Source organism: Eimeria necatrix, genomic scaffold (genome assembly GCF_000499385.1).
Source record: "Eimeria necatrix Houghton genomic scaffold, Enh_scaff79, whole genome shotgun sequence".
Taxonomy (NCBI): Eukaryota; Apicomplexa; class Conoidasida; order Eucoccidiorida; family Eimeriidae; genus Eimeria; species Eimeria necatrix.
In genome coordinates this window covers 42,766-57,438 of record NW_013654609.1, presented here as the reverse complement: position 1 = coordinate 57,438, position 14,673 = coordinate 42,766, and the positions used below count along the sequence as shown (strand labels likewise).

General features: G+C 58.3%; 3 protein-coding genes across 3 annotated transcripts; 1 reads left to right on the top strand and 2 right to left on the bottom strand.

Annotated features, from left to right (window-relative positions):
* Nucleotides 1–336: 336 nt before the first annotated feature.
* ENH_00076520 (N2,N2-dimethylguanosine tRNA methyltransferase, putative) lies at nucleotides 337–5,523 on the bottom strand (the record flags this gene model as incomplete). Its single annotated transcript, XM_013582950.1, has 11 exons — nucleotides 337–478; nucleotides 721–849; nucleotides 1,200–1,367; nucleotides 1,584–1,669; nucleotides 1,919–2,023; nucleotides 2,436–2,810; nucleotides 3,064–3,169; nucleotides 3,464–3,926; nucleotides 4,102–4,239; nucleotides 4,949–5,047; nucleotides 5,289–5,523. 11 exons carry the CDS (start codon nucleotides 5,521–5,523, stop codon nucleotides 337–339), a joined length of 2,046 nt encoding a protein of 681 aa, XP_013438404.1.
* A 705-nt stretch (nucleotides 5,524–6,228) lies between these two features.
* ENH_00076510 (ribosomal protein L7, putative) lies at nucleotides 6,229–6,889 on the top strand (the record flags this gene model as incomplete). Its single annotated transcript, XM_013582949.1, has 2 exons — nucleotides 6,229–6,396; nucleotides 6,716–6,889. The coding sequence occupies 2 exons, from the start codon at nucleotides 6,229–6,231 to the stop codon at nucleotides 6,887–6,889; spliced, it is 342 nt and encodes a 113-aa protein (XP_013438403.1).
* Nucleotides 6,890–9,426: 2,537 nt separating this feature from the next.
* Nucleotides 9,427–14,128, bottom strand: ENH_00076500 (hypothetical protein, conserved; the record flags this gene model as incomplete). The annotated part of the gene is made up of 5 exons (XM_013582948.1): nucleotides 9,427–9,816; nucleotides 10,067–10,252; nucleotides 10,448–10,959; nucleotides 11,238–11,994; nucleotides 12,140–14,128. 5 exons carry the CDS (start codon nucleotides 14,126–14,128, stop codon nucleotides 9,427–9,429), a joined length of 3,834 nt encoding a protein of 1,277 aa, XP_013438402.1.
* Between the last annotated feature and the right edge of the window lie 545 nt (nucleotides 14,129–14,673).

The following is a 14,673-nucleotide window of genomic DNA, read 5'->3' as shown; positions in this document are numbered from 1 at the left end:
TCTTTAGGTGCCCCAGAAGAGGTCCAATGCGCCTTAGCGAGCTCAGTCGAGTGGCTGGCAAAGAGGGAGGCCCACACACGCCTCTTAGAAGTGGTACTTGCAACTGATTGTTTCTACGCACTGTCTACTGTCTTTACTAAAGCAGCCCCTGTGTTGGAGCAGCATTTTCGGAATCCAAGCACGAACACCAGGTGGCAAAAATTGCACTTCCCTTCACAAGGACAAGTGTTCGTCAGAAAGCGACAAGAAAGACAACAAACAGCCTGTTCCCTAATCTCCTAGGACCTTCAAAGAAAGGCTGAGTAGAGTAAGTGTCTTTGCAAAGTGCAGCACAAGTTACAGCAAGGGGTTCAAATCTTCTGACGTATTGACGGTCTCCACCCCTTCACTATACGCGGATTTGGCTTCCTGGCTGCCATGGACGGTGACCTTCTGACAATTTTTCTTTACAGTGGTGTCCTTCTCTTCAGTCTCCGCCCTGTGGCGCAGCACAGTTGATTTCCCCCCAAAATGGTTATGCTTACAGAGACAGACGGTCGAGCCAAAAAGCCTGAGCCTCGCTGCTTGTCTGATTATTCTTGTTTGGCACAGCGCAACAGTGCCGGCTGCCGTAACAGCGCTGACGATAACTGTAAAGGAATTTGCAGCCCTGCCCGGAGCAGCAGCAGGCAGCAGCCTGCTTGGCAGCGTGATTTCCAGGTGTCGCTGCATATGTCTCACCGTCTCTTTCCCGCTCGGCCTTTAGGCCCCCAATATGGAGCCGGGTTAGGTAGCCAGCGGGCTACATGCTTCTTAGGCTGTGCTTTGTTTTCTTCAGCGGTTGGAGGGGACAAGTCTATGCCTTTTGTCCTGTGAAACGCAGCAGCTGCAGCTTTGTCCTAGAAGATACACTTTCGCCGGAAACAACACTCAGCCCTTTACCCTACGCTGTCCAACCAGAGCCTTAAACCTCTGGTACGAAGTGCGCAATTGCAGTAGTGGCAGCAACGCCCTCCTTAGAGAAATTAGCCCAGGCCGAGCTGTGGAGTCTGCTTGTGGGGATATGCGCCTCTGTATCTGCGTCTGTTTGCGCTTGTCTACTGTTCCTGCGTGTCTTCGTTGCATAGAGGAATGCACAAAAGTGCGAATTAGGAAAAGAGAACCTCAGTGTGAGGGGGCCTCTGCCTGGGTGTCTGTTGTATTGGCTCAGGGAGACGCACTGAATGGGCTTCCGCAGCACGGGGAAACGCTCGTGGTTTGCCGACGTGCTCTTGGCAGCGTGAGTGCGCAATATGTCGAAGACGACGACACACTGCGCGTCGGTCTTCACTGCCTGGGGATCGCGGTGGAAATGAGACGCCCTGTAGCCCAGCCGCCTGAGTGCAGCCCTGCGGAGCCCCACCTCGCCAAAGCAGACCGACACAGAAGCTCCGGCTAATGCAGCCAGCGAATTAAACGAACAAACGCACTCAGGCGTGACAGCCGCTGTTTCTGCAACAAAACGACACTCCAACTTATCGGCTTGAATGATAACAAAAAGATCTTGGTGCTCCTAAGTCAATGCTAGAGGTCCGAGGGCTCCGAAAATTCGTAGAGAAACCCACATGAATGATGCAGGCTTTATCATCGTGAGCTTGTTGCGTGTGCACAGCGAAGGCAGCTGATAGTGCAGCGGCACGTCTGGCAGCTCCTGCGGTTTGCATGCATGCCCAGGCAACGCAGCAGCTGCCACTGGTGTTCATCCCGCGCCAGATAGCCAGGCCTAAGCGGGGCTCCTTCTAGTTTAGCTACAGCTCCTTAAATTGCTCGAATCATAGAGTGCATGTGGATGAATTCATGAGGCATAGTGTGGGTCGCGACGAGTATAGTGGCTGTCCGAAACACTCTCACTGAACTGGGAGCAAGCACAAAACTTGTGTATTCAAGAAAGGTAACAGACCTCTTGTAGAGCAGTTAGCATTCCCCTTATACGCGTCTGCATTGTGAGCCCAGGAAGAGTATCCTTTGACTTGTCTAGTTCCTCCAGACAGAGGCCCACAAACTCCTGAAGGCATTCGCACATCTTCATACATTCTGCTGCTGCTGTTAGTGCTGCCAAAAGGGATGCTTCTAGAAATGCCCTTGCTCTCAATGACGTTGCTGCTGGTACTGCTGCTGTTGCTGTAGCCTGGGGACCCGGCGACCGCGTGTGGTAGTCACCAAGCGCAATGACCCCTCCTAAAACATCCCTGTTTGCTAGTACTCACTGTCGAGCTCAAACCGAGCTAAACTTCAGCTCAGTAGAGCTGAAAAGTGCAGGTGAGGGCCTCTTACTCTTGCCACGACACCGCACACAGGTCTAGACAACAGGTACAAGTGGCACGTATGAACCTGTATGGGCTAAAGACAACTCTTAAAAGCACTGCTCCCACCTTTAGGCCATCCTCAGTTCTACACAAAGGTCACAAGAAGCTCACCGGGTCGTAGTACGGTCCGGAGTATATGGGGCCCCCTAATAGAACGCGGCCTCCGCATTCACTGCACTGGGTTGCCACGCCCTCAGGCAAGCTCGCTGCCTTGTACTTCAGTCTAATGCCATCTGCTGCAGCAACTTGTTCCTCTTTGCCAGAGCTGTTGCTGCTCTTGCTGCTGCTGTTGCTGTTACTGTTGCTAGCGTTCTCCCCCACAGCAACGGCTTCTGCACTTTCTCCCTGAGACGGAGGGACCTGCTTCTGCTCTTGTGCATCTTCAGCGTGGAGAGACGACCCCGAACCCTTAGCTTTTCGCGGCTTGGGGGCTTGGCTGCCTAAGGGGGCAACTGTGAAGGCCTCACAGGAAGGGCAGTGAAAGACCTGAAAAACAAAAAAAGGCCTCAGCTTTCCGTGGGTGGTCACGCAGAGTTCACCGAGACTAGGTGGCTTTAAACAGGAATTTGGAGTTGGTGAACTGTTTGATAATAGTCCCATACACTGTTTGGCTGTTGTCCCTTCTGCTTAAGGCTGATACTCATGAGCAGCAGCAGCAAAAGCGATTGAAGCAGCAGCAATCCCAACTTGCCATGGCTTCCTTTTGGTGAAGCTGCTTGCACTGCTCTGGGGACTCAACGACGCGCACAAAAAGGCGCACGTAGAAGTCCACGCTCAAGCAGAGCAGCGGCTGCACTGCCTTGCGCTGCTTTGCTGCAGCCTGAGCCACGGCATGGAGGACGACGCTGGCCGCAAAGACAAACAGGCGCACAGCCATACCACGCAGAGGGCAGCCACTGTGGGGGAAGGTGCTTCCAGGCGCAACAGCATCAGCAACAGCGGCAGCAGCAGAGGCGCCCCGTTGATGTAGAGTAGCCTACAGCTGGCACTGCTCTTAACAGCTCACATTAGCCTGTAGGGGCCCCCTGCAACGCTAGAAAAATCAGTAGCCACCTGCCCCGCGAGAAGCAGGTAGCTGGGGGGCTTTGCTGAGGGACCCCACTACAGCTAGGCCAGCGCCCTCGCATGTGCAGACTCACCGCACTGCCACTTCGTGGTGAGCACTCATCTTGGCCGTTGCTCCCCCGTACTTGTAGTATGCGGTTTCTAAGGCGTTGCCCACAAGAGTGCTGGTGTCAGTGCTGGTGACGCACAAGAGCCCCCCGCTGCGCACAGCCCCCACTGCTGAGTCTAAGAAGGGGGAGCAGCTCCCGTAAGGGTCAATGTCCACTATGTCGAACCAAAATGGAGCTCCGCCTTCCTCCACAGCAGCAGCAGCAGCAACAGGTGCTGCTGGTGCACCTGCTGCTGCTGCCTCTGCCGCAGCTGCGGCAGGCTTGAACAGTGGTGGCACCAACAGCAGCTCCTCCGGGGGGCAGCTGAGGTCAAACGAAGAAGGCACTGAAGCCCCTGCTGGCAAACTGTTAATCTTCTTTAGAGTCCCAGCGCTCAGCGGGGGATGGCTCAGCAGGTGCATCAGGCGCGTCGCCTCGCTGCAAGTTGCTGCAGCAGCAACGCAGCAGCACACGGGGGCAACGAGGGGCTCCACAGGAGAATAAAAACCAGAAAATAAATATAATATGCGACTAAATATAAAAGCGTAAGGAGAGCGAAGGCCCTAAGACACATCTAAAGTCAATACAAAAGCCAACAAGGCCACCCAGATACCCCTGCACACCCAAGAAACGGTGCTGAGGAACTTCATTCAACTTCGCATTGGCCTTTGCTGCTGCAGCTGCTTTTGGGTCCAAGTCGTTGGCCACGGCGCAGGCCACAAGGGGCCCCAGCTCCTTGAGGTATCGCAGGCTGCGGAGGCCTGAGGGCCGAAAACACAAACAAAGCTAAAATGGGAGCCATTTCTATGATATTATGGCAGAACTACACCAATATTTGCTGCCTTTAATGGATAAAAAAACGGGTGCAGCTGCAGCCGCCTGCAACGCGAGGGGCAGCCCCGTGCAGCGAAGGACGCTGTTGCTGCTCCCGCTGCTGCTGCGCTGCTGTGGCTCCTGTTGCTGCTGCTAGCGCGGCTGCTGCTGCAACTAGAAGGCTCATGCATGCAGCGAGCACAGGGGCTGAGTGAAATGAGACGCGGGGCCAACAGCAGCAAGGGGCAAGTCCGCTGGGCTACAGGGCCTTCAGAAAAGCCCCAGCCCACACATAGCATTAAGCAAGCAGTAACCAGCCAGCAGCAGCAGCAGCGGCAGCAGGGGCTTCATAGAAGCGCAGGAGCCAACAAGGGAAGAAGAAGAGAGAAACGAGAAGAGGCAAGAAGCCGCGCAGCAGCCAAAAGGTCACTCAAGCGGGGAGCAGCAGCGGCAGCAAGAGAGCTGAGGAGGTAAAAGTCACGCCGCGAAGGCCCGGAGGAAGACAGACGGAAAACAGCAAAATAGGGGGACAAGAAGTGTCGAGGCAGCCGCAGCAAAGTGAGGGCAGAAAAGCACAAAGGAAGACATGGAGAGGTAGCAGCAGCAAGACACACAAACAAACAACAGAGCTGCCCTGCTGCTAGCCCCCAGGCCCACCTGTTGCTGCCAGGGGCTCCAGCACATTAAATCCCACGAACTCCAATGGCTGGGGCTCGGGCCGGCCTTCCGCCTTGCAGCGAGCCAAAGTTGCAGCAGCTGCAGCGCAGCAGCAAACCACGTTTCGCTGTGTCAACAGGAGCCGCAGCAGCCCCAGCGAACGCAGAAGCAGCAGCAGCACAGGCAACAAAACACTGGATACGCGCGCGAAAGAAGCGCAGTGGTCTCTCTAGGGCGTTGCTGCTGCAGCTTGCTGATGCGGGGCGGGTGGCATAACTAGCTAGCTAGCGGCTAGCTATGGCGCCGCTGGCTAGCTGCCTAGGCTGGGCCGGCTTCTTACAACGCTGGTTGAGCACTTGCTGCTGCTTGCATGCAAATGCCTTCAGGACAAGCAGCGACAGGTCCCTGTTGAAGACCTGAGCAGGGTTAAAGAAGACAGACTCGCCGGGGGTAGCCTCCAAAGTGACCAGCCCCTCCCTAATCTGCCCCGTAGCCCCGGTATCCGCTCCCGATTTTGAGCTGGGCCCTTGTCCTTTCAAGTTCTGGGCTGCCTTTGGGCCCTGTGGACCCGCCATCTTCCCAGTGGGCAATGATTCGCTGTAGCAGCAGCAGCAGCAGCGCCGCCAGCGCAGCAGCAGCCGGGGCAGTGAGCCTCAGCGCAAATAGGGCACACAGAAGCCCTGAAGGAACAAAAATCACATAGAAAAATGTAAACGAGCAGAAGAAGGCCTCAAATGGACGGTGTCTCACCCCGCTGCATGCTGCTGTGGGGCCCCAAGCAGGGGCTGCCACGTCGCCAGGAGCAAAGGCTGTGTCACCAGCAGCAAGGGAAGAGGCCGCAGGGAGCAGGTCTCATTTACGCGTTAATGCGTCTTTATTTTTAAAGCCTGAGTTACTTTTCATGGCCGGGGTGCCCCTGTGGCTGTCCGCTGTGCCCCACCGTCCAGCCCTCCCGGGGGCCCCCTAAGTATCCAGGGGCCTCGAAGACCCCACTTGTGGCAGTTTGCCTCTCCAACTTTAAGAAGGCTGGAATTCTTTGATTCTTTCCCAGTGGCGCGTAGGCACCTGCATCCGCGGCTGCTGAGCTGTGCTGCCTCGCTGTAGCACTCTATAGCCTCTACAGGAGCAGAAGCCCCCAGAGGTCCTTGCAGCCTGCGCGGCGGCTGCTGCTTGGGGCGCATTTGCGGCTGCGGCTGCTGCTGCGGGCCGGGTCTGACGGAGCAAGCAGCGTTGTTTGCTGCAGCGGAAGCACCTGTGGGCCGCAGCGAGTCAGCGCAGCAATGACAAAGGGCACAGAACACCTGCAGGAAGTGGGCGGCGCCCGCGGGCAGCTGCGGCCCCGCGTAGAAGGCCAGCCCCTCAAAATTGCAGAGACGGTGCTGCGCAAGCGGCGGCAAGATCTGGAATCTCGGGAGAAACGGGCGGAGGCCCTGGCCAAGGCGAAGAAGGTAGGGGGCTCCTACATGTGGGCCGCTGGCCTTATAGTCCGTAGCAGCAGCAGCAGCAGCAGCAACGGCAGCGGCAGTAGGATGCTGCTCGTGGCAGCAGCAGCGGCTGCCGTGTGCTGCTGCTGCTTCCACGGCTGCGGCAACAGCTGCGGCCGGCGCGCCCTCAACTCGAGCCGTCGATGACTGTCTGCCGCAGCAACGCAAGCTGCAAGAGAAGCCACAGCAGAAGCACGGAAGCTGCAGCAGCAAAATAGAGACAGCAGCAGCAGCAACAACAAAATAGGACTTCGGTTTGTATGTGATTGCCGGCGGCCTGCAGGCACGGAAGAAAGCCCAAAGGCCAGAAGTGAAGACCGCTCAGTACTTCGTTAAAAAGGCTCTTCTAGCAATGAAAGACAGCAAAAGGTCAGCAGCAGCAGCAGCAGCAGCAGCAGTTGCGCACGTGGCTGCTGCTGCAGCGGGCTCCTTAGTAGCCCTGTTAGCGGCAGCGTGAGTGGAGCGTCAGCTGCAGCAACGAAGATAAAGGTAGCTCCAACAGATGCAGCAGCAGCAGCAGCATGTGCAGCAGCAAGGGCAGCAGGAGCAACAACGTGGCGGTGCCGTCTTGTTGCTGCAGCTGGTCTGCTACATTAGCTGCCACTCTGTTGTGGGCTGCAGGGGTGCTGCTACTGCACCCGTGGTTTACAGCCAGACATTGTGGATAGTGCAGCTCTTTTGCTTCTGCAGCGGCTGATGCAGCTGCTGCTCCTGCTGCTGCGGCGCCTGCCGTTGCTGCACATCTTTCGCTGCTGCTGCTGCACCTATGGCTGCTGCTTCGTATGCTGGGGTCTGTGCAGGCTACGAGTGCAGCGAAACCGCAAGCCGAAGCAGCAGCGAAAGCCAGAGTGCCGCGTGTACTGTGTAGTTCGTAACCACCGCAGGGGCGGCTGCAGGGAAACGCAGGAGGCACTGAAGGTAAGAAGAAAAAGAAAAAAAACGGGGCCAAAGAGGGAGAGAGGGGCCCCAGGGGGGCCCTCCTGCTCCTCTTTGGCCCCTTTTTTATCTTTTCTTAGCCAGTTGGAGCCTCTCGTGAGGCGCCAGCTGACTGCGGGGTCTTCGGTGACTGCGTGCTGGGCCCGGCGGGGGTGGTGAAGCTGAGAAAGGTGGGGTTGTTGTTATTCTGGCTGCACAATGCAGGCCCTGGGGCTCCCGCGGCCGTACAGCTGCACTCTCATTGCCAACGATGAGAATGCCACGAAGATTTTGCGCAAGATCTCGCCCTTTGTCTTCTACGGACTTCCCTCAGCAGAAACTATTCGCCGACTGTTTGTCACAAGGTTCAACTGCTGCTGCTGCTGCTGCTGCTGCTGCTGTGTTTGGTTGCATGATGCGTGTGTGGGGGAAGAGCCCGAGAGCCGCGCGTAGAGCCCTTTATGTCGGCAGAGTGTTTGCTGCTGCTGCTGCAGCTGCGTGGCTCTTCAGTTGCTTTGGCCTTGTTTTTCTGCTGCAGGGCCCGGCTAACCAGCGAAGACGGGGGTCCCCCTGTAGCGCTGTCGGACAACATGATGGTGGAGGAGGCGTTTGGGTCTTTGGGCCTTTTCTGTGTGGAGGATCTCGTGCACGAAGTTGTCAACTGCGGGCCCCACTTCCCCCAAGTCATGCAGCGCGTGGGGTGAGCCAGCGCTGCAGCCCCTGAGGCTGAGGCCCAGGCTGGTGGCTATAGGTCAGGCTAGTGGCTATGGGGCAGGCCGGCTTTTATAGGTCAGGCTGGTGGTTTTAAGGCGTAGCTGGGAAGCCAGGCCTGGCTGCTGTACCCACGGCAGGTAGCTGGGGCCCGGCGCAGGGGCTTGGGGGCCGCTGGCGGCTGAGAGGCCTTTTAAGTCCCAAAGACACTGCAATTTGTCAGCCAGCTGCCGCCTAGGACTCAGTGAAATAAGCTAAAGAGTGATACGGGGAACAGCACCAAAAGCTACATTAGCATGGAGCGGCATGAGGCAGATAGCGTTGCTATAAAGGAAGCCCCCGGGGTACCTTGTGCGCCTTTTGCTGCAGACACTTTCAGCTGGAGAGCCTCAAGCAGGTTGAAGAGTAAGATGCCGGGTTCACTGCTTTCATTTCCCCTTTCACCTTTCGCTGCCCTTCTCTGCGCTGCCGGCCCCGTATCTGTTTGCTGTTTAACTTTCCGTGGGCCCCATAGGAACTCCGTGTTTCCATCTTGCTTCATACTGCTTGGCTAGTGTGCTGCTGTTGGCCCGCAGACTGGAGGCAAAGCGACTGGAGTATGGGTACATTCGGAACAAGATCGACATGAAGGTCGCTCAGCTGGCTTGAGCTGTTCGGCCGCGGGCCTGCACAGCGCAGTACGTACACCTGACTGTCTGCGTTCGGTGTACATACAACGCACATGGATGCACAACTGTGCGCGGGTCCTCGTATCCAGCCCCTTCTCTTTTAGCTGTCGGCCAGCAGGGCTCAGTGGCTTGGTTGGGGAACTACGAGACAACTACATTGTGGAGGGTAAAAGCAAAGACACAAACGTAGTTTATTTGCAAGCTGGGCTGTGATGGCCATTTGCTATGCATTTGCAGCCCACAGCACGTACAAATCACGATTAGCGAGGGCCAGAGAGTTAGGCAGAAAGAATGCAAGGGTTGCTCCTGCCCTGAAAAACTGGATATTGTGCTAGTTAGGCAAGTGCCGCTGCTCCCTAAGCTGAGACAGCCAGATCCTGCTGAACAACTATCACCTCATGGTCTTGCAGCAGAGCCCTGCATGCGAGAGTAACTCCAGCTAGCTTCGTTTGGCAGGCTGCTGCTAGCTGCTGGCAGCAGAAAGAGTGGCTAGTAATGACTGCGAAGGCTTTATCCTAGAAAGGATGCCTCGTCTAGCTGCGAGCTCTGTGGGGCCACGCAAACGAGACGGCTGAGACCTTAAAATGGAAAATCAAGGAACAAGAGAAACGCATCCAGAAGATGGAGGACTATGCTAACGGCCAGCTAGCCAGCGGGACACTAGCTAGCCGGTGCAGGCCACGGCGCTACGCTGGGCTGGCTAGCAAGTGTAGTCTTGTAGCAGCCTGACTTCAGGTGTGGAGACAAGCTTAGGAAGGACCAGCACCTCCCTCCCAGCTGTAAGGGACTCGCCCCCGTGGAGAGGCACCCACGGGCTGGCCTCTGGGCTGCTGCAGGCGTCGGCAGCGGCGCCTCTATTCCCCGCTGCAGCTAGGGGGCCCCTAACTAGAGCCGAAGCGGCAACAGCAGAGGGCCCTAGGGGCCCACCCCACGCCCCGAGGCCCTCACAGGCACCCCCTGGGGGGGCCCGCCTATATAACAGCCTCACGAAAGGAAGGCAAAGAGACCCCGCCCTTAAGGGGATGGCAGAGAAGGACACAGTGGTGCTTCTGCCTCCTTCTAACAAGACGGCTCTGCACTTCGAGCCCGCCTGCAGGATCAGCAGCAGCAGCAGCAGCAGCAGCAGCAGCAGCAATGAGAGATACTGAAGTGGCCGGCACTTACACAACAAACAAACAGCAAACTTGAGACCCCGCCTAACCCCACAGATCCTACAGCGACACAGCAAACCTAGCAACTCTTCACAAGGGCCAAAGATGACGCAAAAAAGAACATTTTATCACACATTTCTGTTAAACTTGAGATGATTCTGCTGCCTCCTCCAGCCTCTCTATCCTCACCATTAGCCAGTCGTGGCACTCCCCGACTCGAGGTGACTTTGCAGGAGTTTGAGTGCCCCCTGAGGCCCTTTGCCTTCGCTTTTCCAGGGCCCCGGGGGTCCCCGGGGGCCCCCCACGGACTTGGCTGCCCGGCGGGTCTTGGCGGTCAAACTCTAAGCACACTCTGTGGCATATTTCCATCGCCTCCTGCAGACGCAAACCAGCAAACGCGTGCGGATCGCAGCAAAGCACACGGTCAGTTGCGCTTTGCTCCTGCAGCCGCAACTGCTGCTGCTGCATTCGCCTGGCCGTTGCTGCTGCGGCAGCCAGCTGGCTTCTGCTGCTGCTGCAGCCAGCTGGCTTCTGCTGCTGCTGCTGCAGTAGCGAGGGCCGTCAACCTACGTGCGTCGTGTTCGTGATACGGAGCTGCACACACAGAGCTGAACCCACGCGTCCCGTGCGCGGGCAGTCGAGGGCAGTTAGCAGCGGGGGCGCCCTAGCCGGCAGCTGCAGGGGAATCACGTAGGACAGCGAGCTGCGGCTGCTGTCGCTGCAGTTGCTGCTGCTGCTGCTGCCACTGCTGCTGAGCTGCGCGTATGAAAGACCGCCTAGGCTACCGCAACATTCTGGCACTGAACTCCCCAAGTTCCCGCCGTCGACCTCGTAGCTCACAACCAAGTCATAAAAAGCCATCGAAGGGCTGTTGCTGCTGCTGCTGTTGCTGCTGCTGCTGTTGCTGCTGCTGCTGCTGCTGTTGTTGCTGCTGCTGTTGCTGTCACCGCTGTTGCTGCTGCTGCCACTTTTATTTTTCGTCGGAAGACTGAAAACCCCGTAAGAGGGGAGAGGGTACTGCACCTTTACGAGAAGAGTCTGTACAGCACCGGGCGGCAGTCGACTGCCCAGCGTGACTGACTCTGAAAAACAAAAAGAGGCACAGAAGAGGCATTTTATATATTTAATAGAAGTGGATGAAGCAGCAATCAAAAAACCTGAATTCCTGCATCAAAAGTAAAAACGTAAACACACACAGTAACAAAGGCTTAAAAACCGAAGAGAGTACTTTAAAGTGCTGCAGCAGCACTAGAAAAGAAGCACCAGCTGGCGCAAAAAGAAGAACAGCCGCGGGGGCATGGGACTGGGACCTGCAGCAGCAATGGCGTAGGCCGCAGCAGCAACAGAAGAAGCAGCTCACCTCCAATTTGTGCTACTGCCTCATTAGATAAGGGGTCTGGAGGGGCGATCAGAGACACGGATGGAGCGCCCAGTTGCAGTTCGTCCTGTTGCTGCTGCTGCTGCTGCTGCCGCGGCCGAATGGACGCGGACACAAGCACAAGCCTGTCTGCTGCTGAAGCAGCCTTCAGCAGCACCTGCACCACCTGCAGCGCGTCGGAGACACGGGAAAGCGAGATACAGTGCGTGAGCGCAGCGCTGACCTCCACGCTGTGAAGACGGATCACCATTAGCTCCGGCTCCCCGCTGCTGCTGCTGCTGGTCTTGCTGCTGCTGCTGGGGGCGCAGTTCGAACGAGAGGAGTGCCGTTGCATAGACTCAGCCTCCTCTGCAGCATCTTCTGCATCGTTCACCCCGTCAAGAGCAACTGCAGCAGGAAACATCCCGAGCTCGTGCCAGTCTTCATCTTCATTGTGTGCCGCCGGTGTGGTGGTACTTGCTGCAGTAGCTGCTGCAGCATCTGCTGCAGCAGGAAGCCTCTTCCTGCAAGTGAAGGCGAGGGCTGTCGCCACTGTTACAAGGCCCCGTCCAACAGCTGCCGCCGGCGGAGCTCGAGTGGGCCTGCTGCGGCTGAGGGAATCGGAAATGCTGATGCTGCTGCAGCGGCAGCGGGAGGCACCAGAGGGGCCCCCTGAAAGCGCTGAGTCGCTGCTGGGGCCCTTCATGTCTTCGCATGCGCCGCAGCTTCCCTGGAAACGCCATTGCATCCTGGAGGCACTCTGCAGCATTGCCGGACACACAGCAGCAGCGCACAGTAAGGCGGAAGGAACACACAGGTGCTGCTGCTGCGGCCCTTTTTGGTGCTCCTGCTGCTGTTGCTGCTGCTCCTGCTTTGCTGCTACCGCTCCTCTTGCCTCTGCTTACCAGAGGGGACTCTCCTGCAGCATCTGCTGGCAGCAGCCACTCCCCGCGAGGGTAGAAACTGTCCCCCGTGTGCATCTGCTGCAGCGCTGGCCCCCCTGTGAGCCCCCAGCCCGGGGCGCAGGAGACGCAGACAGGCAGCAGCAGCTGGACACAGGACCTGAAGGGGGGTAGCGGGATCCATCCAAGTTCCTCTTCGTCACTACTGCTGTTGCTGCTGCTTCTGCTGTTGCTGCTCCTGCTGCTGCTGCTGTTGCCTCCACTGCTGAGACGGGGGACCGCCACCACCACCTCTGCTCCCTCTGAGTCGCAAATGATCTCTTGCTGCACTTGGTGCACCTCGAACCTGCTCGCCTTGCTGTCAGCTGTTGCTGCTGTTGCTGTTGCCGCTGCCGTGGGGGCCACGGCCTGCCCCGTAGGGTCCTGTTTAAACTGAGACAAAGGAAACACTGAAGGAGACCCATCAATGGATAGACAAAGAGCACCCTCCCAGTCTATCAGCAGCTGAAGGGGCCTCGGAAAGGAGAATGTGGAGCAGCAGCTGCTGCAGGCTGTACGCTGCACATGGGAGGCTTGATGGCCCCAGCTGGGGGCCGCTTGCAAGCAGCTCCCAGCCTCCTGTGCAGCAGCAGCCCCTGCGGCGCCCGGTGTAGAAGAGGCCTCATTGCAGCTCCAGCTGCCGCTGTCCCTGCTGCTGCTCTGCTGCATGCGGCCAAATGCAACATGGGTGGCTGCTCTGGTGGCCACCCCCTTTGGGGCCCCATGGGCTGACGCCGCTGCTGGGGTCCCCTTGGCATCACTGAAGGACTCCGTGGGCAGCGTTTGCAGCTCAGAGGCGGAGAGACTCTCCACGGCTTCCTCCTCATCTTCAACGCTGCTGCTGCAGCTGCTGGGAGCCCCCACACTGAGGGCCTGCAGCACCCGCAGCCGTGGGGCGCCCCCATCTACGAAGCCCCAGGGCACATTTATGGTCAGCAGCAGCGAAGACTGGACGCCTTCCAGCAGCACGTTTGTGCTGCCTTGCAGCAAGTCTCCAGTCACGTGCTCCTGCTGCTGCTGCTGCTGCTGAAGGTTTTTTAGGCGCTGCAGCAGCATGTGGTGCTGCTGCGGCAAAAGGGGGTCCACCTGCACTGCCACGCAGGAACTCGAGTGTCTGTACTCCAACATGAGCGGGTGCAGCAGCCGCTCAAGAGCAGCACAAGGGTGCAGCAGCGTAGCCCCTGCAGGTGAGCAAGAAGACACAGCGAAGGTGCGAGGGTCTCCATAGAGTCTCTCTGCAAAGGCAGCAGCAGAAAGTTGGTCCCCTGCATCCTCTCGAACGTAGTAAGGGTTTGCGCACGGTCGTGCTGCTGCTGCTGCTGTTTCCGCTGCTGCTTCCGACAGGGCGGGGACAGATGAACTGCTGCTGCTGCTGCTGCTGTCGTTTCTTTCGTCGCTCAAAGAGTTCGTCGCTGCGTTGGTGTTCACAGATGCAGCTGCCGCAACAGCAGCAGAAGCACCAGACACACCAACAAGGGCTCTTTCCATTGCGGCCGCCACCCTCGGCAGCAGCGCCGGGGGCGGGAGGTCCCCAGCCCACTGCACAAAAACGATGTCATTTAGGAGGAAGCAAATTTGTTCAACTAAGAAGAGGCCGGGCTGGCAGCAGCACCAGAGCAGCCGCAGAGCATTAACCCCTGGGTGCAGCACGAGCTCCTGAGGATGCGGCAGCTCTTGCTGCTGCTCGTGTTGCTGCTGCTGCTGCTGCAGCGAGGCGGACGTCACAACCAGCCAACCCGACAACTCGGAGGTCGCCGCTGCTGCTGCTGCTGCTGCACTGGAGGGCTGCGATATCCCCTGCGCTGCAGCTGGGACGCCGGAGAGTCTGACAGCCACCGCGTCGAGCGGCAGCGGCAGCAGCAAGGCGGAGTGCACATACACTTCAATCTCCACAGTCTCCCCAAGGGCAAGAGACAGAGAGGGGATGCAGCCCCTGGCGCTGCAGGTCTGCATGAGGGAAACAGCGCGGGAGCGCAGCCGCCTTGTGGGGCTTGGGGGCGTCAGCGAGACTGCCTCATCCTCCGAGCCCGCAAGCAGCAGCTGGTGCTGCTGCACCTGCTGCTGCTGCTGCTGCCCCTGCCGCTCGAAAGCGTTCGACAGGACTGACGTCACTGCTGACGCTTCTTGGTGAGGGGAGTCGGACTCTGTCTCGCGTCCATCTGGGTCGCTTGCAGCAGCAGCAGCATCAGCTGCTGCTGCTGCTGCTGCTGCTGCACTGTCGGGCTCCGGCAGCGGAGTGCCGCCTGGGGGTGATGAGTCTGTCGACGGCCGCTCTGTTTGTAGAGCGCTTGAGTCCGCGCCGGGGTCTTCGTCTGCTGTGTGCTGCCTTATCGGGGTTGCTGCAGCAGCATCCGCGTTCACGGCAGCAGCAGCTGGGTGCAGCGGGTCGCGCTGTGCTACTGCTGCTGCTGCTGCTGAGGGGGTGCCGTCTGCTGCTGCGGCCGGCGGGCCCCTCAGCTCGCCCTCGAAGTGCCTCCCTGGGGTGTCCCCCTCAGAAG